The sequence below is a fragment of the Choloepus didactylus genome, chromosome 10 (genome assembly GCF_015220235.1).
Source record: "Choloepus didactylus isolate mChoDid1 chromosome 10, mChoDid1.pri, whole genome shotgun sequence".
Lineage (NCBI taxonomy): Eukaryota > Metazoa > Chordata > Mammalia > Pilosa > Megalonychidae > Choloepus > Choloepus didactylus.
Genome location: NC_051316.1, coordinates 81,525,142 through 81,548,374, shown reverse-complemented (window position 1 = coordinate 81,548,374; position 23,233 = coordinate 81,525,142). Strand labels below are relative to the sequence as shown.

Here is a 23,233-nt window from a genome sequence, read left to right as displayed (position 1 = left end):
ATATTTTGAATTTGGTTAAAGGGTAAATTCTAGGTTGTGTGTATATTTCTAGAATAAGAATGAAAAAAAAAATACAGAACAGTACAACACAAACTGAACCCTTATGCAAACTATGGACTATAGTTATTAACACAATTATAATAATACTTTTTTATCAGTTGTAACAAAAGTACCACACTAATGCAAATTGTTACTAATGGGGTTCTGTATTTTCTGCATGATTTTTTGATACACTTCTCCAATAAAAAAAATTGTATTAAAACAAAAGGGATGAGTAGTAGTACACCATTATATAGCATTTCCATCATATAGATAAAATAGATGTAAATAAACTCAAAAGCATAGATAATAGTAAAATTTGGTAAAATAATTGAGAAATAATGAATTTTAGCTATTCATTAACATTTGTTTTTAATATGTTATTTAGTTGTAAGTTTACATAATCGAATTTCTAATACTGTGTTTAAAACCAGCTCACATAATTCTCGAAAATTTAATAATCAGTTCTTAATGAGTTGATCAGGATGAGCTATTATGTTTTTAAAGATGGATCATTTTGAACTTACTTTCCTGTTTCTTGATTTTTTTTACCTTAAAATATCTTTAAGATATTTCCGTATCATCATATATGTATCTCCCTCATTATTTTTAACAACCACAGTGATTGACTCAGATACATAGCCCACAATCTATTGAACCGTTTCCCTACTGTTGGGTGTTTTTCTTTTTTTTTTCTATTTTTCTTTTATATGCTAAACAATAATACAGTGAAAATCTCTATATATGTCTTCCATACTTTTTTCAGTATAACAAATGACTAAAATTCCTAGATGTAGAAGTGCCAAATCAAGGTATAGGTTACTGAGCTTTACATTTGCATAGATGTTGCCAAATCGTCCTTCTAAAAGGTTGTACCAATTTAAATATACTCCTTCACAATATATACTACAATATTATTCATAAAGGGTTATGAGGTTATTTACTGCCTTAAAGTTAGTATGACTCAAATTTCTAGTCAAATATTGAGAGATTCACTATTTGAACTTTAGCTAATGGTTACAGTGTGTTCTAAATTTTGAGAATTTGTAAGCCATTTATAAAATGTTCCTCTTTACAGAAAAGCTGCAGGAACTAGAATGTATTTCTATGGATCCCAAAAATGAGAACCCTAAACTCAGTGATCTTGCCTTCATCTTGCAAGAGGAGTACCACTTAAACCCAGAGACAAGAACCATTCTCTTTGTGAAAACCAGAGCACTTGCGGATGTAAGCTTTCTTTCTCCTTGTGGACAACCCTTGACAAAGCATCATTTATTGAAAAGATTGTCCTTTCCTCAGTGGTGTGCAATCAAGTGTCCATATATGTGTGGTTCTGTTTCGGAGGTTTCCATTCTGTTCTGCTGATCTATTTGTTTATCCTTACACTAATGCCTGACTTGTCTTAATCATTCTAGTTTATAAATCTTGATATCTGTAGTACAAGTACTTCAAATGGTCAGATTTAAAAATTTTAGCCATTTTATTGGTGTCTAGTGATACATTAATAGGGTTTGAATTTGCATTTTCTTAATGATTAATAAGGTTGACCATCTTTTCCTGGGCTTATTAACCATCCTATGTCTTATTTGGTGAGCAGAGGTTTTGCCCATTTTTAATATTGGGTTATTATCTTATTGTTAAGGTTTTGAGAGTTCTTTTTATAATCTGACAAAAAAGTCCTTTGTTAGAAATGTGATTTGCAAATTATTTCTTCTGGTCTATAGGTTGTCTTTCATTCTGTTACTGTTATCTTTTGCAGACTGAAAGTGTTAAATTTGACAAAGTCCAGTGTATCAGTTTTTTTCTTTATGGATTGTGCTTTTGATGTTGTATCTAAGAATATTTTACACAAAGATTTTATATTATCTTGTAGAAGTTTTATAGTTTTGTATTTTACATTGAGATCTGTTATAGTTTGCTAATGCTGCCGGAATGCAAAACACCAGAGATGGATTGGCTTTTATAAAAGGGGATTTATTTGGTTACACAGTTACAGTCTTAAGGCCATAAAGTGTCCAGGGTAACACATCAGCAATCGGGTACCTTCACTGGAGGATGGCCAGTGGTGTCTGGAAAAACTCTGTTAGCTGGGAAGGCACGTGGCTGGCGTCTGCTCCAAAGTTCTGGTTTCAAAATGGCTTTCTCCCAGGACGTTCCTCTCTAGGCTGCAGTTCCTCAAAAATGTCACTCTTAGTTGCACTTGGGATATTTGTCCTATCTCAGTTTCTCCAGAGCAAGAGTCTGCTTTCAATGGCCGTCTTCAAACCGTCTCGCATCTGCAGCTCCTGTGCTTTCTTCAAAGTGTCCCTCTTGGCTGTGGCAGCTTGTTCCTTCTGTCTGATCTTATATAGTGCTCCAGTAATTTAATTCAGACCCACCCTGAATGGGCGGGCCAACACCTCCATGGAAATTATCCAATCAGAGTTGTCACCCACTGTTGGGTGGGGTGCATTTCCATGCAAACAACCTAATCCAAACATTCCAACTTAATCCCCACTAATATGTCTTCCCCACAAGATTTCATCAAAGAATATGGCTTTTTCTGGGGGACATAATACATTCAAACTGGTATAAGATCCATGATTCATTTTGAATGAATTTTTGTATAAAGTATGGGTTGAGATGCTATTTTTTTGTATGTAAGCATTCAATTGTTCCAGCACCATGTGTTCAAAAGGCTACCCTTTCTCCATTGAATTGCCTTTGTACCATTTTCAAAAATGCATTTACTATATTTGTGTGGATCTGTTTCTTGACTCTCTGTTCTGTTCCATTGATCAATATGTCTGTGCTTTTACCCATGCCACACTTTCTTGATTACTGAAGATATAATTTATTGTAAGTCTTGAAATCGGGTATTGTGAGTCCTCCATATTTGTTCTTCTTTCTCAGAATTGTTTTGGCTATGCTAGTTCCTTTGCCTTTCCATATAATTTTAGAATCAGCTTGTCCATATGTATGAAAAAGCCTGCTGAGATTTTATTTGGGATTGCATTGAATCCGTAGATCAAATTGGGGATAATTGACAATTTAACAATAATCAAATCTTCCAACTGATGAAATACCGTATCTCTTCATTTATATAGGATTTCTATATTAGTTATCTATTGCAGTGTAACAAATTACCCCAAAACTTAGTGATTAGAAACAGCAAATATTTATTATCTCTGGGTCAGGAATGTGGAAACAGCTTGACTGGGTGTTTCTGACTCAGGGTCTCTCGTGAGCATGTAATTGAGGTGTTGGCCATGGCTGCAGTCATCTCAAGGCTTGACTGGGGGAGGATCAACTTCCAACCTCACTTCCAATGACTAATGGCATTCCTCAGAAGATGTCCTTTCAGTCTCCTTCTTGTGGCCCTTTCCACAGGGCTGCCTCACAACACAGCAGCTGGCTTCCCCCGAGAGAGGTTGAGAGAGAGAATGCCGAAGATGGAAGCCACTGTCATTTTGTGACTAATCTCAGAAGTGACTTCCACTTTTGTGTCATATTCTATAAAGCATAGTTTTTAGCACATAAAGTCTGTACATTTATTATTAGATTTATTCTTAAGTATGTAAGTTTTTGATGCTATTGTGAATGGCACATTTTAAAACAAATTCCACTTTTTCATTGCTAGTATATAGAAATACAGTTGATTTCTGTTTATTGATCTTGTGTCCTGTGATCTTGCTAAACTCACTTAATAGTTTTATATACCCACTGTTCTGAACTTTGCTTTTTTCACTTAAAACATATCTTGGCTATCAAATCATTTCAGATCACAAAGATCTATATCATTATAGTTACATATTGCAAAATACTCAGTTCTAGGGAGGTTTTTTCTTCAGGTTTGTCAGTCTGAAAATTGTACACTAATTTAAACATTAAGTTTCTTTTCTTGTATGTTTTTCAGTAATGTCTTAATACAGATAGTTTACAAATAGCATTAACTGATAATTTGCCTCTTCATTTTCAGGCTTTGAAGAAATGGATTGAAGAAAATTGTAAACTCAGCTCTCTGAAACCTGGCATATTGACTGGACATGGCAAAACAAGTCAGAAAATAGGTATTTCCATATAGTGAATTACATTAGCATACTATATATGTAAGAATATATATAATAAATTTGATTTCTTTTTTACTGCTTCTATAGTTGGAGTTCAATCAGAGAAGCATAACCAGTAGGATATTATATCTGTATCTCTAATATCTATATCTGTATATCTAATTTCTATATCTCTGTATCTAATATATATCTCTATCTCTATAACTAATATAGAGATAGACATAGCTATAGCTATATAAATGTATAGATATAGATACAGATATAAAAAAAGGTTGATTACGAAGAAATGACTTAACGTGACTATGGGAGCTGGCAAAGCAAGTCTGATGTCTGTAATACAGGTGGTCAGGATTGAAGATCGTGAGCAGGCTGGAACCCCACAGAGCTCAGGGAAAGCCTAAACTCTCTTTTGGAAGGGCTCACCTGCTTAGGTAGGGACCACCTAGTATGACCTTCCTTTTGATTAACTTAAATCCAACAGGCTGAAGACTAATCACATCTGAAAAATTCCTTCAGTAGCAACTAGATTAGTATTCGATTGAAAAACTGGCTATTGCAGTTCACCTAGCCAAGCTGACACATCAAAAAGCCATCACATGGATGAGTAGAAAAATGGGGGAAGGAAACAAACAAACAGACAAAGGCACTCAGTGTTCTTTTTTACTTTAATTATTATTCTTGTTATTTTTGTGTGTGGTAATGAAGGTATCAGGGATTGATTTTGGTGATGAATGTACAACTATGTAATAGTACTGTGAACGATCGAATGTACGATTTGTTTTGTATGACTGCGTGGTATGTGAATATATCTCAATAAAATGAATATATATATTAAAAAAAAAAGCCATCACAATGTTCAAATGCCGAAAAATACACTAGTTTCTCTCTTGGTACACATTGCCTCCTCCCCTTTGCCTACAGACAAAGCCAAAGCTTTTTTTTTTAATCCTCTTGCTCAAATTTTCAACTAATAGATTAAGATTAAGTAAAAATAGAGATGTTCTGTTCCTATTTTATTGTTACTCTTTAGTCAGTACATACACATCTTTCGTGTGCATTATATATTTCACAGTTAAAAATAAATTCCAGCCAGACAATTCTGCAGTCCTGTTAGGTTGACCAAAGAATGAAAAACTGCCTCTGTCATCACCCAGGGCTCCTAGGTGGCTGGCCCCCATCCTGGCATTCTCCCAACCATGCTCCGCATCCCTTAGTGACTGACCACAACAGGCTTTCTCTGTTCTCCTAGTGTTTGTCAAGCACTTTGACCCCATCCCCAGTCTGTCCTTAGTCACAACTTCTGCACTTTCTTCAAGCAGTTTTTCAACTTCAAGAATAAAAAAATAGATTCTGATCTTGAAAATTTGGCTTATAAATGAAGTCCAAACACCACATTATTGCTGTTGGAATTCAAAGTTCTCTGCAGTCTGACTCTACCATGAATCCAACGTGTTTTTCAAATTTTGTTATTCCCCCACAAATAGCCACTCAAAAATATTTCCTTATTTGTTCATTCATTTATTTATTCATTCCTTGAACTACAAAATTAATTTGAAGCTTATGCTGTACTAGGCATTGTGCTTCCACCAAGCAGCCTTCCCCAGCCTCCTACGATGTCCCTCCTCTCCATTCCCATAGTGTTCCGTTTTGCCTCTATTTTAGTGCTCAACCCACTGAATTATAGTTTCCTGTTTATATCCTTTTAGACAATATGACCTCCTTGTGAATAAAAATGGACCTTTTGACCATTGTGTACTTACCTTACAAACCATAATTGCTAAATAAATTTTTGATTACTTGATGAATGAATGTATAAATAAATTCAGAAATCAGTGAAGCATGATGTTTGTCCTGGGAATGCTTATTGTTTTGGCCTTAACAAAAGATACTCAAGATACTAGGAGAAAAAATTGGAAATTCTATAAATTCTATTAACTCTGAGGTAGAGACCACTGAAATTCTTTCTCCTCTCAGTATTTCAGTGTGAACTCCATAACTTTCCAAATGGATTAAATTTAATTTACTAGAGAATTAAAGTGATTTGGGCTGATTTTTTTTTTCCTGATCTGCTCCTCCTCCATTCAAAAACTATAAAAATGTTCTGTGAAGATTTACAAACAGCTGAGGATATGTAAGCAATAGTATGGTTTGCTAAGTTTGAATATTTTCATCTCTTGATTATCCATTTTTTGAAAAAGTAGGTTTTTTTACTCTCTTTGTACTCACCTTCCACATCTGTAAAATGGAAATGTTCATAATACATACCTTAAAGGGATAATGTGAATAACAAAATCTGGCCCACCACCTGTTTTTGTATGACGTGAGCTGAGAATGACTTTTAGATTTTTAAATGGTTCAAATAGTCAAAAGAATAAATCATGACCTGTGAAAGTATATGCAATTTAAATTTCAGTGTCCATAAAGATAGTTTTAGTGGAACATAGCTGCATTCATTTGTTTACATATTGTCTTTAACTGCTTTCAGCTACAATGCAGAGTTGAGGAATTGCAACAGTATGGCCTGTGAAGCCTAAAATAATTACTTTCCGGTTCTTTACAGAAGAATTTTGCCAGACTCTGGTTTAGATCAATGCCTGGCACATGTTGAGTGCTCAGTAAATGTTAAATATTAGCTATTAGTCATATACAAATGTTATGGATGGTGGTCTGACAGTGTGTTTGTTTGGTTTTGGTTTTACTGAGACCATGTGGGTCTGCAAGGAATAGGAGCTATGTATCTTTAAAAAAGAGGAATGTGGATAACAAAAACTCGAAAGTAAAATCAAATAATATCTAGGGATTTTTTAATGCAACTTTCTAAAAATAAAACTGAATGCATTTTAATTTGCATTACTTTGAATTGTAAAGATCCATAGATCTTTCTACAAATTCTGAAAACCCACTGTCAGCTAGGTAACAGAAGGTGATATTAACCTTCTTCTACCTGCCTGAGGTGGGTCTGCCCCATGAAGCGTGAAATGGAGATCAGAAGGTGGTGCAACTAATACATAAATGTAGATGACTTGTTAGGACCCATAAGGTTTGAATTTTAGCATGCATTTTCTTTGAGCCACCATTTTGAGTATTTTCCATAATTATACCAACTGGGAAATTACCACATCCTAACTTCACTCTGTATTTCGACAATTTAAATTTAGCCCCAAGATCATTAGGATATTAGAAGGCTGTCTTAGTCAAGATCCTTTCTTTCTCCCAAGTATCAGAAATCTATTCAGCCTAGTCCAAGCGAAAGGGAGGTTGATTATAAGGATAATTGATACTCCTTTAGAACCCAAGATCAGGAAGTATGCTTGGGTTTCATGGACAGTTGAAACCAGAGCCTGGAAAGTCTTCCAAACCAAACACATCTGCTTCATTCCTCACCCACACCCATCACCCCGGTTGCTCTCTCTGCTTCTCCACTTACAACTTCCCCATACCTCTTCAGTTTCTTACCTGTCTCCAAAGCACAATTTTGGATTCCAAAAGGGAGAATTTGGCCCAACTTGGTTCAAATACTTATTTCAATCCAGTAGCTGCAGCCAGAGGGACAGTATCCGTAAAAGTTGGGGTGGTCTAATTGCTCTAAAAGACAACCCCCAGATCTCAGGGGTGTAACACAATAGAAGTTATTTCTCACTTCTATCATAGTTCATTGCAGAGAGGTGGGGGTGGGGGCTCTGCTCCGTGTACCTCCACACATTCGGAGATCCAGCTCCTTCCATGGCGTGGCTCTGTCATCCCGGGTAGCCTCCAAATCCTCCATCTGATCTGCTGAGGAACAATGAGAGCATAGAGGATTTTTAGGGGTCAGGTTTGCATGAGATTAGTGAGGCTCCACCTAATTACAAGGAAGGCTGGGAAGTATAATTTAGGTGTGTGGCCATGGAGAAAGAAACAGATGGTGAATGTATAACATTTTCTCTGCCATAGAGAAACATGATACAATTGTAGCTACCCAGAGTTTCACCCTTATGGATATGGCAGGGAAAAATTCTCGGAACAGAGATATGGGGAGGGCAGACACCAAAACATAAGTGCACATTATTTGGGTCCTAGACTTAAGTTCAAGACCTGACTCTGCCACTGCCTTACCATACCTCTGGAAAGTCAGGGCCATCAATAAAAGGGAATCATAGCATTTGCCCCATTGACCTAAAAGGGCTTTTTGAAGGTCCAGCAAGTAAGTATATTTGAAAAATGTTTTGTCAGCTGGAAACCACTATACAAATATAAAGGTGATATTATTAGCCATTGGCATTTTTATAGAAAAGTCATTATCTTTCTTGGTATGACATGTTTGAGGTCACAGAGTTAGTAAGTGCCAGAGCTGGGATTTGAATCCAGGCAGTGTTGTGACAGAATCCAAGATGTTAGGTGCCTCCCCAAATGTCCTCTCTAAAAGAAGGAGTGGAATAGACCCTGTTTTTGGGTGGTTGTAAGATAATGGATATAAAGCACTTATCACAATACCTGGTATAGAATAAGCATTCCATAATTAATAGCTATTTTTACCAAAATACCTCTTTGGTGATTTGTACAATGACCTCTGACTCTGGCGCAGGTATGACCCTCCCAGCACAGAAGAGTGTATTGGACACATTCAGAACCAATGGAGATAACAAGATTCTGATTGCCACCTCGGTTGCTGATGAAGGCATCGACATTGCTCAGTGCAACCTGGTCATCCTGTATGAGTATGTGGGCAATGTCATCAAAATGATCCAAACCAGAGGTGAGAGAAGCTCTGATACCCTTACTACCTGGCTGCCATTTTTGTCTGATTTGTGCATATGTCTGTCAGTCTGGCCTTTCCCCTTTCCTGAGCTGTGGTGGGTGTGTGACCAATGGCATGGCCGACTCTGTATCATTGGCCTTAAAGGTAGCTTACTTGGCCAGGATTGGGTGGTTGCAGTTATGTCCTTTAACATATACCCTGTTTTGCTTCTTGTTCACAATGAATGCTGCTTGATTGCCCAACACTGGCTGATACACTCATGGAAGAGTAATTCCAGCTTTGATTGAAGCCTTGCCAGTCAGCATGTGGACCTTTCATGGCTGTACTTATGGTGCTGGTGGGCCCCCTGTATTCCAGAAGGGACACTCCATGGAGTTCCCAGACTGGACATCCTAGTTCTTCTTTTTTTCAACCCCCTTTTCCCAATTTCTTTAACAGTTGCTACCTTACTTTTCCTAAAAAACAGCTCTGAGTATATCACTTCACTGTGTTGGAATTCCAGTGGTTCCCCCAATTACTGGATGTTAAAGAGTTTTCAAAATCCAGCACCCACTCATCTTTCCAGCCTTATTTCCCATTCTTTCCCTTTATTCATCTGGTATTTTGCTTAACGGCAGCATTAGCAAACCAGAACATTATGCCAGACAGGTCCTAAAACCCAGAGGCAACAGCCTCTTTAAGAACAACAATCAGATGCAGCCCCCTTCCCCACAGTGTCAATCCCCCTTTTCAATATTAACAAGTTAGGGCGTTCACTGCCAAGACACTCCTAAAGATAGAGAAAGTGATTAAATGAGAGGAAGAGATAGCAACAGACAAGACAGGATTTAATAAAGGATTATGAATCCTTTATTAGCTAATCTTACTTCCTAATTTATTCCTTGTAGAAGTCTTGTGGATATCTTGCTGTGTACCTCTGCTGCTGCTCTTTGTCTTACCTCTTCTCCTGCCCCCATATCATCTGTCCCTAATTTCCTCAACCAGAAATAATCTCTCTTTTGCATGCCCATAACCCATATATCAATTTTTCTTTTTTTTTTTTTTTTTTTACTTTTTGGTCTTTCTCTCTTTTTTTTTAATGCATTTTTTATTGTGAACTTTAACATATATATAGAACAGTGATAATTTTCAAAGTATGATTTAACAAGTAGTTAGCAAATTTCAAAGAATGTTATGGGTTACAGTTCCACCATTTCAGTTATTTCTATTATTGTAAAATATATAACACATACACAGAAAAGTGTTAACTTTCAAAGTACAGTTCAACAAGCAATTATATAGGTAATTTAAAAACAATTTATGGACTGCAATTCCACAGTTTCTGTATTCATAATCCTTTATTAAATCCTGTCTTGTCTGTTGCTATCTCTTCCTCTCATTTAATCACTTTCTCTATCTTTAGGAGTGTCTTGGCAGTGAACGCCCTAACTTGTTAATATTGAAAAGGGGGATTGACACTGTGGGGAAGGGGGCTGCATCTGATTGTTGTTCTTAAAGAGGCTGTTGTCTCTGGGTTTTAGGACCTGTCTGGCATAATGTTCTGGTTTGCTAATGCTGCCGTTAAGCAAAATACCAGAAATGGATTGGCTTTTATAAAGGGGGTTTATTGGTTACAGAGTTACAGTCTTAAGGCCATAAAGTGTCCAAGGTGACACATCAACAATTGGGTGCTTTCACTGGAGTATGGTCAGTGGTGTCCAGAAAACCTTTGTTAGCTGGGAAGGTACGTGGCTTGCATGTGCTCCAAAGTTCTGGTTTCAAAATGGCTTTCTCCCAGGACGTTCCTCTCTAGGCTGCAGCTCCTCAAAATGTCACTCTCAGTTTCTCTAGGGGCATTTATCCTCTCTTAGCTTCTCTGGAGCAAGAGTCTGCTTTCAACAGCCGTCTTCAAACTGTCTCTCATCTGCAGCTCCTCTCTCAACTCCTGTGCATTCTTCAAAGTGTCCCTCTTGGCTGTAGCAAGCTTGCTCCTTCTGTCTGAGCTTTTATGAAGTGCTCTAGTAAACCAATCAAGGCCCATGCTGAATGGGTGGGGCCATGCCTCCATGGAAATTATCCAATCAGAGTTATCACTATAGTTGGGTGGGGCACATCTCCATGGAAACAACCTAATCCAAACGTTCCAACTTACTCATCACTAATATGTCTGCCTACACAAGATTGCATCAAAGACAATGGCATTTTGGGGGACATAATACATTCAAACTGGCACACATAGGAATGCTCTGGTGGATTTAAGTGTCTGAGAAATAAAACTTATTGCTAGAATCTTTTATAGAATCTCAAATGGGGACCTAGGTATTTCAGAACTACTGTTGGTAAGGGCATGACATACTGTGGCCATTTGGGATATCTAGCTGGAGCTTGCATAAGAGAAACCTCCGTGGTTGCCTCTCAACTCTATTTGAGATCTCTTAGCCACTGTAATCTTATTTTGTTATCTTTCTTTTCCCCCTTTTAGTCAAATAGGAATTTTCAATTCCTTGATGCCAGGGCCAGGCTCATTCCTGGGAGTCATGTCCCACATCACCAGGGAGATTCATTCCCCTGGGAGTCATGTCCCACATTGGGGGTTGGTTAATGAATTTTTTTGCCAAGTTGGGCTTAGAGAGAGAAAGGCCACATCTGAGCAACAAAAGAGGTTCTCTGGAGGTGCCTCTTAGGCATAATTATAGGAAGGCTTAGCCTTCCATTTACAGCCCTAAGTTTCACAAGAGCAAGGCTCAAGTCAAGTGCCTGATTTATTAAGTAGTGGGTTCCTAATTTCACATAACATATATTCTGTTCCAAGATAAATGTTTTCACACATTGTCTTCACTTAGTTGTACAGTCATCATCACTCTCAATTTTAAACAATTATAACATAAAACATCCCAGAGCTCTTATCAGCTGTTATTCATTCATTCCTAGTATTAGTGTAGTGTTGGTAAGACATTCCTATTAAATATAGTCTATAATATGTAATGGGTAGTTTTTGCATATACAACTCTATTGTTAACTCTTTGTACCATGTCATACCTTATAAGTATATCATGCTAACACTTATTTATGTTTGTAGTGCTACTCTGTGGGTTACATTCCTTTAAACAACCACTCTCAAAACTGTTCTCCTTCTTTGTGGCACTGATACTTATAATTCCATTAACAAATCGTAATCACACTTGTCTGTTCCTATATCATTAAGTTCCCTCTCATTATCATGTCTGCACACATTAGATCATTCCCCCTTCACTAGCTTCTGTTTATGTCTAGGTCCCTCATAATATTCTACATTGTAAGACTGATTTCACATTGTTCATGGAGTTCACATTAGTGGTAACATACAATATCTCTCCTTTTTGTGTCTGGCTCATTTCACTCAGCATTATGTCTTCAAGTTTCATCCCAGTTGTCATATGTTTCACAACATCGTTCCTTCTTACTGCCGCATAGTATTCCATCTTATATATACCACATTTTGTTTATCCACTCATCTCTTGAAGGACACTTGGATTGTTTCAGATTCTTGGCAATTGTAAACAATGTCGCTGTGAACATTGGTGTGCAGATGTCTGTTCGTGTCACTGCTTTCAGATCTGTGTATATACCGAGAAGTGAAATTGCCGGATCGTAGGGTAACTCGATATCTAGTTTTCTGAGGAACCGCCAAACTCTTCCACAGTGGCTGTACCAGTATACATTCCCACCAGCAGTGAGTAAGAGCTCCAATTACTCCACATACTCTCCTGCATTTATTGTTTCCTGTTTGTTTAATGGCAGCCATTCTTATTGGTGTGAGATGGTATCTCACTATGGTCTTGATTTGCACTTCCCTAATAGCTAGTGAAGTTGAACATTTTTTCATGTGTTTTTTAGCCATTTGTATTTCCTGTTTGGAGAAATGCCTTTTCATATCTTTTGCTCATTTTATAGTTGGGTGTTTGTACTATTGCTGTTGAGTTGTAGGGTTTCTTTATGTATGCAGGATATTAGTCTCTTATCAGATACTTGGTTTCCAAATATTTTCTCCCATTGCTTTTGCTGCCTCTTCACCTTTTGATGAATTCCTCTGAGGTACAGGAGCTTTTGATTTTAAGAAGTTCCCGTTTATCTTTTTTTTTCCTTTCGTAGCTTGTGCTTTGGGTGTAAGGTCTAAGAAGCTACCTCCTAACACCAGGTTTGAATATGTTTCCCTACATGATCATCTAAGAGTTTTATGGTACTGTCTCTTATATTGAGGTCTTTGATCCACTTTGAGTTAATTTTTGTATAGGGTATGAGGTAGGGGTCCTCTTTCATTCTGTTGGATATGAATATCTATCCAGTTCTCCTAGCAACTTCCTAGTTCGTTGAAGAGAATGTTCTGTCCCACATCAGTGGATTTGGGGGCTGTTCCAGTTTGTTAATGCTGCTGTTATGCAAAATACCAGCATAATGGATTGGCTTTTATGAAAGGGATTTATTTGGTTACAAATTTACAGTCTGAAGGCCATGAAAATGTCCAAATTAAGGCATCAGCATGAGTATACCTTCACTGAAGGAAGGCCAATAGCATCTGGAAAACCTCTGTTAGCTTGGAAGACATGTGGCTGGCATCTGCTGATCCCAGATTGTGTACCAGCTCCTCTCTCAGCTCCTGTGCATATTTCAAAATGTTGCTCGTGGGGCATTTTGTCCTTTTTTAGCTTCTCCAGAGCAAACACCAGGCTAGCATCTTCAAAGTGTCAGCAAAAGTCTGCTTTCAACAGCCATCTCCAGAATATCTCTCTTAGCTGCTCTGAAGTCCTTCTGTTTGTGAGTTCTTTTATAGGGCTCCAGTGATTAAATCAAGACCCACCCTGAATGGGTGGTGTTCTAGTTTGCTAATGCTATCAGAATGCAAAACACCAGAAATGGATTGGCTTTTATAAATGGGGGTTTATTTGGTTACACAGTTACAGTCTTAAGGCCATAAAGTGTCCAAGGTAACGCATCAACAATCAGGTACCTTCAATGGAGGATGGCCAATGGTGTCCGGAAAACCTCGGTTAGCTGGGAAGGCACGTAGCTGGCGTCAGCTCCAAAGTTCTGGTTTCAAAATGGATTTCTCCCAGGTCGTTCCTCTCTAGACTGCAGTTCCTCAAAAATGTCACTGTTAGTTGCACTTGGGATATTTGTCCTCTCTCAGCTTCTCCAGAGCAAGAGTTTGCTTTCGACGGCTGTCTTCAAAATGTCTCTCATTTGCAGCTCCCATGCTTTCTTCAAAGTGTCCCTCTTGGCTGTGGCAGCTTGTTCCTTCTGTCTGATCTTATATAGTGCTCCAGTAATTTAATTCAGACCCACCCAATGGGTGGGCCAACACCTCCATGGAAATTATCCAATCAGAGTCATCACCCACAGTTGGGTGGAGCACATCTCCATGGAAACACTCAAAGAATTACAGTCTAATTAACACTGATAAGTCCACCCACACAAGATTACATCAAAGATAATGGCGTTTGGGGGACATAATACATTCAAACTGGCACATTCCACCCCCTGGACCCAAGAATGACATTATCTTTCCATATACAAAATACATTCATCCCACAACAATATCACAGAAACTTTAATCATTTCAGTAGCAATAGTTAAGTACAAGATCCCGTCAAAATCATTTATAGGCGTGGTCAGTCCTAAGGCATAATTCTCCTTTAGCTGTGGAACTGTGACCTTAGAACAAGTTATGTGCTTCCAGTATACAAAGGAGGGACATTCATAGAATAAACATTCCCATTGCCATAAGGAGAAACAGTAAGGAAAACAGGGTTAACGGGACCAAAACAGTTCCTAAAACCCGCAGGACAAACTCCATTAGATTTCAAAATCTGAGAGTCAGTAACAGAATGATGTTGCATCCTTGGGCCTTGAGAGAGTAGGAGTCTAACCCTTACTAAGAGCCTTTGTGGCAGCCCTTTCCTCTCCAAACGCTTAAGTGAGTGCTCTAACATATCCACACATTGGGGAGACCACCTTCTCGGCCCCAACCTCCTCAAACATCGGGGCAGCTCCCGGATTCCCTTCTATCTCTGGGGCACACGCTCAACCCCTTCAGAACAGTGTGGTGGCAGCCAGGCTGTCCCCAATTCCCTGGGAATGTGCTCCACCCTCTTTGGGGCTTAGGGTGGCAGAACATTTCCTGAGCATGGAGGTGGAAGGCCTGCCCTCGGACTCCAGGGCAAACTCACCCTTTCCATGTGTGTGGGCTGTTCTGCTCTCCCAGCCTGAGACCTCTTGACTCCAGACCTCAACCTCCATGGCTCTGTCTTTGAAGAAATTTTTCCTTCAATTTGTTCCTTGTCTGTCTCCTCCAGTCCAGACTGGCAAAGGCTCTGTCTATAAAGATCTCACAAAAATTCTGTTGGCTTTGCATGAAGCACGCAGGGGTCAAAGCCATCAGACAACAGGACTTTCCATAAATCCTTTCTGCTTAACTCCTTCTCCATTCTTGGCTTGTACTGAAATGGCGGCTGGGTTCCATGTTTGGTTACATTCTCACATTGGGCTGTAGCTTCTGGAGTTTCACCCCATGGAAGCCCCGAGTTTTTCAGGCCATCAATTTCTGGTTTCTTTGAAACCAAGTGTTCATTTCTCAGCTTATCTCTGTCCTCTCGCATTTTGCTATAAGCTGCAAGGAGAAGCCAGGGTACATCCTCCACACGTGGTCTGGAGATCTCCTCAGCTAAGTATTCCAGGTTGTCGCTTTCAAATTCTTCCTTCCATCTGACACCAGGACTCATTTTGCCAAATTCTCTGCCACTTTAAAACAAGAATTGCCTCTCTTCCAGTTCGCAACAACACATTCATCATTTCTGTTCAAGGCCTTGTTAGAAGTATCTTGAGTCCATATTTCCACAGTCTTTTCAAAGCAGTTTAGGCCTTTTCTATCAAGCTCCTCACAGTTCTTCCAGAAACTCTCCATTGTCCATTTAAAAAGCCATTTCAGTGTGTTTGGTATTTGCAAACTCAGCAGCACCAGCACCCCGCTTCTGGTACCAAAATCTGTTCTGGTTTGCTAATGCTGCCGGAATGCAAAACACCAGAGATGGATTGGCTTTTATGAAAGGCGGTTTATTTGGTTACATGGTTACAGTCTTAAGGCCATAAAGTGTCCAAGGTAACACATCAGCAATTGGGTACCTTCACTGGAGGTTGGCCAGTGGTGTCCAGAAAACCTCTGTTAGCTGGGAAGGCACGTGGCTGGCGTCTGCTCCAAAGTTCTGGTTTCAAAATGGCTTTCTCCCAGGACGTTCCTCTTTAGGCTGCAGTTCCTCAAAAATATCACTCTTAGTTGCACTTGGGATATTTGTCCTCTCTCAGCTTCTCCAGAGCAAGAGTTTGCTTTCAACAGCCGTCTTCAAACTGTCTCTCATCTGCAGCTCCTGTGCATTCTTCAAAGTGTCCCTCTTGGCTGGAGCAGCTTGCTCCTTCTGTCTGATCTTATATAGTGCTCCAGTAAACTAATAAGGCCCATGCTGAATGGGTGGGCCAACACCTCCATGGAAATTATCCAATCAGAGTTGTCACCCACAGTTGGGTGGGACGCATCTCAATGGAAACACTCAAAAGAATTACAGTCTAATTAACACTGATAGGTCCACCCACACAAGATTACATCAAAGATAATGGCGTTTGGGGGACATAATACATTCAAACTGGCACAATGATCCTCTTCAAGAATCAAGGATACTGGATTTCAATTCAAGAATTTCAGATATTTCCTTCTAGCTATTCTGATACACTAAAAACTAGAAAGGGATATCTATATAATGCCAAAATTACCTCTCACCTCCATTTGACATCTCTCAGCCACTGAAACTTAATTTTGTTTCATTTCTCTTCCCCCTTTTGGTCAGGAAGGCTTTCTCAATCCTATGATGCCGGGTCCAATGCTCATTCCTGGGAGTCATGTCCCACATTGCCAGGGAGATTTACATCCCTAGGAGTCATGTCCCATGAAGTGGGGAGGGCAGTAAGTTTACCTGTAGTGTTGGCTTAGAAAGAGAGGCCACATCTGAGCAACAAAAGAGGTTCTCTGGGGGTGACTCTTGGGCACAATTATAAGTAGGTTTAGCATCTCCTTTGCAGTAACCAGCTTCATAAGGGCAAGCCCCAAGATTGAGGGTTTGGCCTTCTAAATTGGTAGTCCTCAGTGCTTACAAGAATATCAGTAATTTCCCAGGTGGAGAAATTTTAATATTTCCAATTTTTCCCCAGTCCATCAAGGGGGCTTTGCAAATACAATTTTATTCTCTGCCCAGATTACTCTGGGATGTATCAAGGTTTCATGCTAACCTGTACAAACCAACCACATCTACACTGTGAATCATGAGTACTGCCACCATAAACACCAGTGTGCAATATCCATTCATGTCTTTGCTCTGAGTTCTTCCAAGTGTATACCCAATAACAGTGTTGCAGGACTGTATGGCAGCCCTATGGTTAGCTTCCTGTGAAACCGCCACACTGCCCTCGAGATGGGCTGCACCATTGTACTGTCCCACCAACAATGAATAGGTACATCCCTCTCTTCACATTTTCTCCAGCACTTATATCCCCATTTATTTTTTTAAACAGTTTTATTCACACATCATATGATCCATCCTAAGTAAACAATCAGTGATTCCCATTATAATCACTTAATTATGCATTCACCATCACAATTTATATGAGGCATTTCATTTCTTCTGCAAAGGAAGAGGAAAGGAGAAAAAAAAAAGAATAAAAATATAAAAGATAGAAGAAAAATAAAAGTAAAATAAAATATAATGGAAATGTCAGAAATCAACACCATCACCAAGAATCCCATATCATTCTCTTATATCCCCCTCTTATAGACATTTAGCTTTGGTATATTGCCTTTGCTACAATTAATGGAAGCATCTTACAATGTTAGTGTTAACTATAGACTCTAGTTTGCATTGATTGTATTTTTCCCCCAAACTGTCCAATTTTCAACACCTTTCAATATAGACATTCATTTTTTCTCCCTCTTTTAAAAACATTCTTTTATTTGTACTTTTAATCACCATCATTGACCACTCTAGGTTTCACTAAGTTATACAATCCCAGTCTTTATTTCTGTCTTTCTTTCTGGTGTCAGACATGCCCTTAGCCTTCTTCCTTCAACCTTACTCAAGCTCATCTTTTTTTAGAGTACTTACAATATTCTGCTACCATCACACAGTATTATGCTATCCATTTCTGGATCTATACTATTAATCCTGTTGTACCTTATGTACTTCTTCAGCATCAAATGCCCGATTTCTAACCCCTTTCTATCTCCTGATAACCTGTGTTCTCAACTTTAACTCTCAAATTTCACTCATCAATGTTAGTTCATATTAGTGAGTCCATAGAGTATCCATCCTTTTATTTCTGGCTGTTTTCAGTCAATGTAATGTCTACTGTCTACCATTTTGTCTTTTGGATTTTATATGTCATATTTTATTTTCACCCCCCCCACTCTTACTGATAGTCTTCATTTCTACTCTCTTCTCCAAACCTCTCTCTCCTGTCTTTTCCTATCTGTCTGTAGTGCTCCCTTTAGTATTTCTTGTAGAGCAGGTATCTTGCTCACAGACTCTGTGTCTGTCTGAAAATATTTTAAACTCTCCCTCATTTTAGAAGGACAGTGTTCTAGTTTGCTAATGCTGCCGGAAGGCAAAACACCAGAAATGGATTGGCTTTTATAAAGGGGGTTTATTTGATTACACAGTTACACTTTATGGCCTTAAGACTGTAACTGTGTAACCAAATAAACCCCCTTTATAAAAGCCAATCCATTTCTGGTGTTTTGCATTCTGGCAGCATTAGCAAACTAGACCAGCCATAAAGTGTTCAAGGTAAGTCATCAACAATCGAGTACCTTCACTGGAGGATGGCCGATGGTGTCCGGAAAACCTCTGTTAGCTGGGAAGGCATGTGGCTGGCATATGCTCCAAAGTTCTGGTTTCAAAATGGCTTTCTCTGAGGACGCTCCTTTCTAGGCTGCAGTTCCTCAAAAATGTCACTCTTAGCTGTTCTTGGGGTGTTTGTCCTCTCTTAGCTTCTCCGGAGGAAGAGGCTGCTTTCAATAGCTGTCTTTAAACTGTCTCTCATCTGCAGCTACTCTCTCAGCTTCTGTGCATTCTTCAAAGTGTCCCTCTTGGCTGTAGCAAGCTCGCTTCTTCTGTCTGAGCTTAAATAGTGCTCAAGTAAACTAATCAAGGCCCATGCTAAATGGGCAGGGCCACACCTCCATGGAAATTATCCAGTGAAAAATCTCGCCCACAGTTCAGTGATCACATCTTCATGGAAACATCCAGTCAAAAGTCTGCAACCCAATCAACATCAATATGTTTCCTGCCCACACAAGACTGCATCAAAGATAATGGTGTTTTCAGGGACATAATACATCCAAACCAGCACAGACAGTTTGACTGGACTGATAATTCTTGGTTAGCAGTTTTTCTCTTTTAGTATCTTAAATATATCATGCCACTGCCTTCTTGCCTCCATGGTTTCTACTGAGAAATCTGCATATAGTTTTATTGAGCTTTCTTTGTATGTGATGAATTGCTTTTCTCTTGCTGCTTTTCAGAATTCTCACTTTGTCTTTGAGATTTGATAATATGATTATTAAGTATTTTGGAGTAGATCTATTAGATCTATTCTATTTGGGGTATGCTGTGCTTAGATCTGCCACTTTATGTCTTTCATAAGAGATGGGAAATTTTCAGTGATTATTTCCTCTATTATTCTTTCTGCCCCTTTTCCTTTCTCTTCTCCTTCTGGGACACCCATGACATATATATTTGTGTGTTCCATATTGTCATTCAATTCCCTGAGACCCTTCTCCTATTTTTCCATTCTTTTCCCTATTTGTTTGTTTTTGTGTAGATTTCAGATGCCCTGTCCTCTAGTTCCTGAATCCTTTCTTCTGCCTCTTCAAGTCTGCTGTTGTATGTCTCCATTCTGTTTTTCATCTCTTCTATTGTGCCTTTCATTCCTGTAATTTCTGCCAATTGTTTCTTTAAACTTTTGAGTTCTTCCTTATGTTTGCCCACTGTCTTCTTTATATACTTCAACTCTTTTGCCATATCTTCCTTCAACTTGTTGATTTGACTTTTGAATTGATTTAGCAAATTTGTTTGAAGATCTTTAATTAGTTGTTTCACCTCCTATATCTCATTTGAAGGATAAGTTTGTTCCTTTGACTGGGCCATATCTTCATTTTTTCTAGTGTGATTCATAATTTTTTGATGTCTGGCTGTCTGGTTTCCTTGATTACCCCAATCAAATTTTCCCAGACCATTTCGGCCCAGGTCTCAGAAAGAGGGTGTAATCAGTATCACATTTCCCTGAGGATGAGACCCATAACATTGTCAGACTTTCCTGTGAGGCCTCTAGATGCTGTGCTTTTCCTATCCTGCTCAGCAGGTGGCACTTTCCAGCCCACAGCTTGCCACCTTTGTAGAGTGCATTGCCTTTAATTATCAGTAGACCCTGTCCCTGCCAGAGGCTGCGAGTGACAGAAGCCAAGCATAAGCTGTTTTTTTTCCTCCAGGCCCTAGGGTCTGAGTTCTCTGAGGGATGACAGCTACTTGAACTGCACCCCCCCCCCCCCTTTAAGGAAGATAAGCCCTTTAGGGATTTATTTCCTATACTTGATTTCTTCCTTTGATTCTCTATCTTAACTCCACCCTTGCCTTGGTCAGTGCTGACAATTGAAAATGCCTGAGGCTTTCTCTAGTGAGCTACTTAAAATGAGAAGGAAAAAAAAAAGGAAAAAAGAAAGAATTCCCATTTTCAGAGCCAGTTCCCAGCGCCCTAGTTACCAGTCAAGAACCAGAGTTGGTATCTGGTTCTTTGTGCCTGTTTTCTTGTGACACAGCCCTTTTCTGGTATTCTGAGCTCAGCCAATTCCGAAAACCTCTGTTTTTATTTATTTATGTATTTTTTTCCATCAGGCCCACCTCCTCTCTGCTGGGAGAAACCTCCAAGTTCCTTTCCTGCTTGCTCCAGTTTTATCTTTGCTTGTAGCTTGTATTCAGTAGTCCAAATTTGTTAATTAATACTGGAATTGGAGCTTGGTTGAGGTACCTTCCCTTCCTCCTAGTTGACTGCTTATTTTCCCCTCAGGGAAGTTTTCCAACTCAACCTGCCATGTCAGTGCTGGAGGGGCACCAGCACTGCAGTTTGGGGAGCTTTACTTACAGCTCTGTGCTGCAATCTCAGCCATTCCACCCATTCCAGACTGGTGTACGATGTGTGTCTGGTCACGGATATCCCCCAATAGTTGTTCCAGATTATTTACTAGTTGTTCCTGGCTATATGTTAGTTGTTCCAGAGGACTAACTACATTCCACACCTCCCTATTCTGCCGTCTTGCCCTATGTAGGAAGCTTTTTGATGACTGATTTTATCTCTTTACTTGCGATTCGTTTGTTGAGGTCGTCTTCTGTTTCCTTTTGGGTCAGTCTAGGCTGTTTATGTTTTTCCAGGAAATTATCCATTTCCTCTAAATTGTCTAGTTTGTTGGCATACAGTTGTTCATAGTTTCCTTTGATGATTTTTAAATTTCTTCAGGATCCACAATAATGACCCCCCCATTTATGATTTTTTTTAATTTGTGTCTTGTGTGTACTTTTATTAATTGCTGCAAGTTCTATGTCACCTCTGGCTTTTTATTTGGTCGTTTGGGTTGTCCATATCTTCTGGTTTCTTCATATGCTTTATAATTTTCTGTTGTTGCCCTCATGGCATTTGCTTATCTTGATAAGTTTATTTTAGGAAATGCAGGTTTATTTGAACATTTATCTATAATTTGGCAGAGCTACAGCTTGGTGGAGTGCACTTTCCCTGACCTATCAGTAGATGGTGCTCTTGAGCCACCTCTTACCCTCAAGCCAGCTCTCCCCTAACTTTGTCTATGCACTGAGTGGAGTCCAAGTGGGGTGGAAGTCCAATCAGTACACCAATTTTCTGTGTGCACTAGGGACTTTTCACTCTCAGGAGGGTAGCAGGTCCTGTGCAGTTTGGCAGGGAGTCTGCTCTAGGGCACTGGTCCAGACAATTCCTGGGGCTGTGGGTGGACTACTCTGGGGCTATGTTGCTGTGCATCTCACCTTCCAGCTCAAAAGCACTGCAGTCCCTGTTTGCCATGTGCCTGTGAGTCACTGGGGTTGGGGAGGGGCTCCTGGCACTTCTGTGTGGTACTCTTGCCTCTCAGCTGTGCACCCTGTGGGCTTCTGCGGAGGAAGAGTGGTTGCAGTCACAAGCCTGCCAAATCCTGAGTTCCCTCACAGGAGCTCTTGGCTGTAGGGCTGTGAAGAGTTATCCCTCTAGCCAACTGCTGAGATGGGTGCATGGGCTGTGGAAAGCTCCCCCCTTCTGTACTCATCAGCCATCTCCAGCTGCCCGTCCCCAGTGGTGTTCCAGGCTGAATACTCACCTGTCCAAAACACAGTCTCTTGGCCTCTCCAGCTAGGCCCTCACCATGTGTTGTAGAAGTCCCTGCCCAGCCAGTGGCACCTTGGAGCTGCTGTTCTGGAGTGCTTTCTGTCCTTTATCTACTATTTTTTCATGGAGAAGGATTTCGCATCGCCTCTCCTAATCCACCATCTTCCCGCATATCTATTTCTCTTATGGCACTTATAATTTTCCACCTATGATCTCGTGGTTGTGAAAATATCTGATTTGCCATTTCCCAGAAGATTCTTGAGGGAGGATCTATTTGTTATTCATCTTTGAGTCCTCACACTGCTTCTGGTAATGTCTGGCCACCCTGCACTCCTGGAGACCCGAGTGAGCAAGTCTTAAGGCAGGGACTTGGATCGTGGGCGTGTTCACTCTGGGGGTGCACACCTCATTAGTGTCTGCCCTTCACCAGCGCAGCTTCCCAGAAGGCAGGATTCAGTGAGCCAAAACTGAATTTTAAAAATACCTCTATCCTTTTGTTCATCTGTTCTCAGATTGTGTCTAATTTTTGAGTCAAAGTCGCCAAATAAAATAGTTATTGTCTGACAGGCAGGGGAAGAGCAAAAGGCAGCAAGTGCTTCCTTCTGACCAGTAATGCTGATGTAATCGCCAAAGAAGAGATAAACATGTACAAAGAAAAGTTGATGAATGACTCCATTTTAAGTCTCCAGGAATGGGATGAAGCAGTATTTCAGGAAAAGGTAAGTCTTTTCAGCTGTTATTTTTCCAGAATCTGACCATAAATAACGAGATGTGAGCGTGGTGGGTATCTTTTATCATATTGCTTAGAGGGTGTTGTGTTAAAACACCAAGTTTATACCTAAAGTTTTTTCCCTCAGCAAACACCAAATCCATTGTTTTTAAGTCTCAGTGTGATGAAAATATATTATATTCATGCTAACCTGAAGTTGTATTTTTAGAACTGAAAGGCAGACTGAGTTAGAATTGC

The 23,233-nt window shown here is 39.6% G+C and overlaps 1 protein-coding gene across 3 annotated transcripts in view; it reads left to right on the top strand.

The window, feature by feature from the left end:
• The window catches only part of DDX58 (DExD/H-box helicase 58), a 113,942-nt gene that overhangs the window by 54,378 nt on the left and 36,331 nt on the right, over positions 1-23,233 (top strand). For all 3 annotated transcript variants that reach the window (XM_037796895.1, XM_037796894.1, XM_037796896.1), the window contains 4 exons: positions 1,118-1,266; positions 3,998-4,088; positions 8,653-8,823; positions 22,834-22,985. In XM_037796895.1, the coding sequence (XP_037652823.1) occupies positions 1,118-1,266; positions 3,998-4,088; positions 8,653-8,823; positions 22,834-22,985 (563 nt within the window). The remainder of the gene's footprint in view (positions 1-1,117; positions 1,267-3,997; positions 4,089-8,652; positions 8,824-22,833; positions 22,986-23,233) is intronic.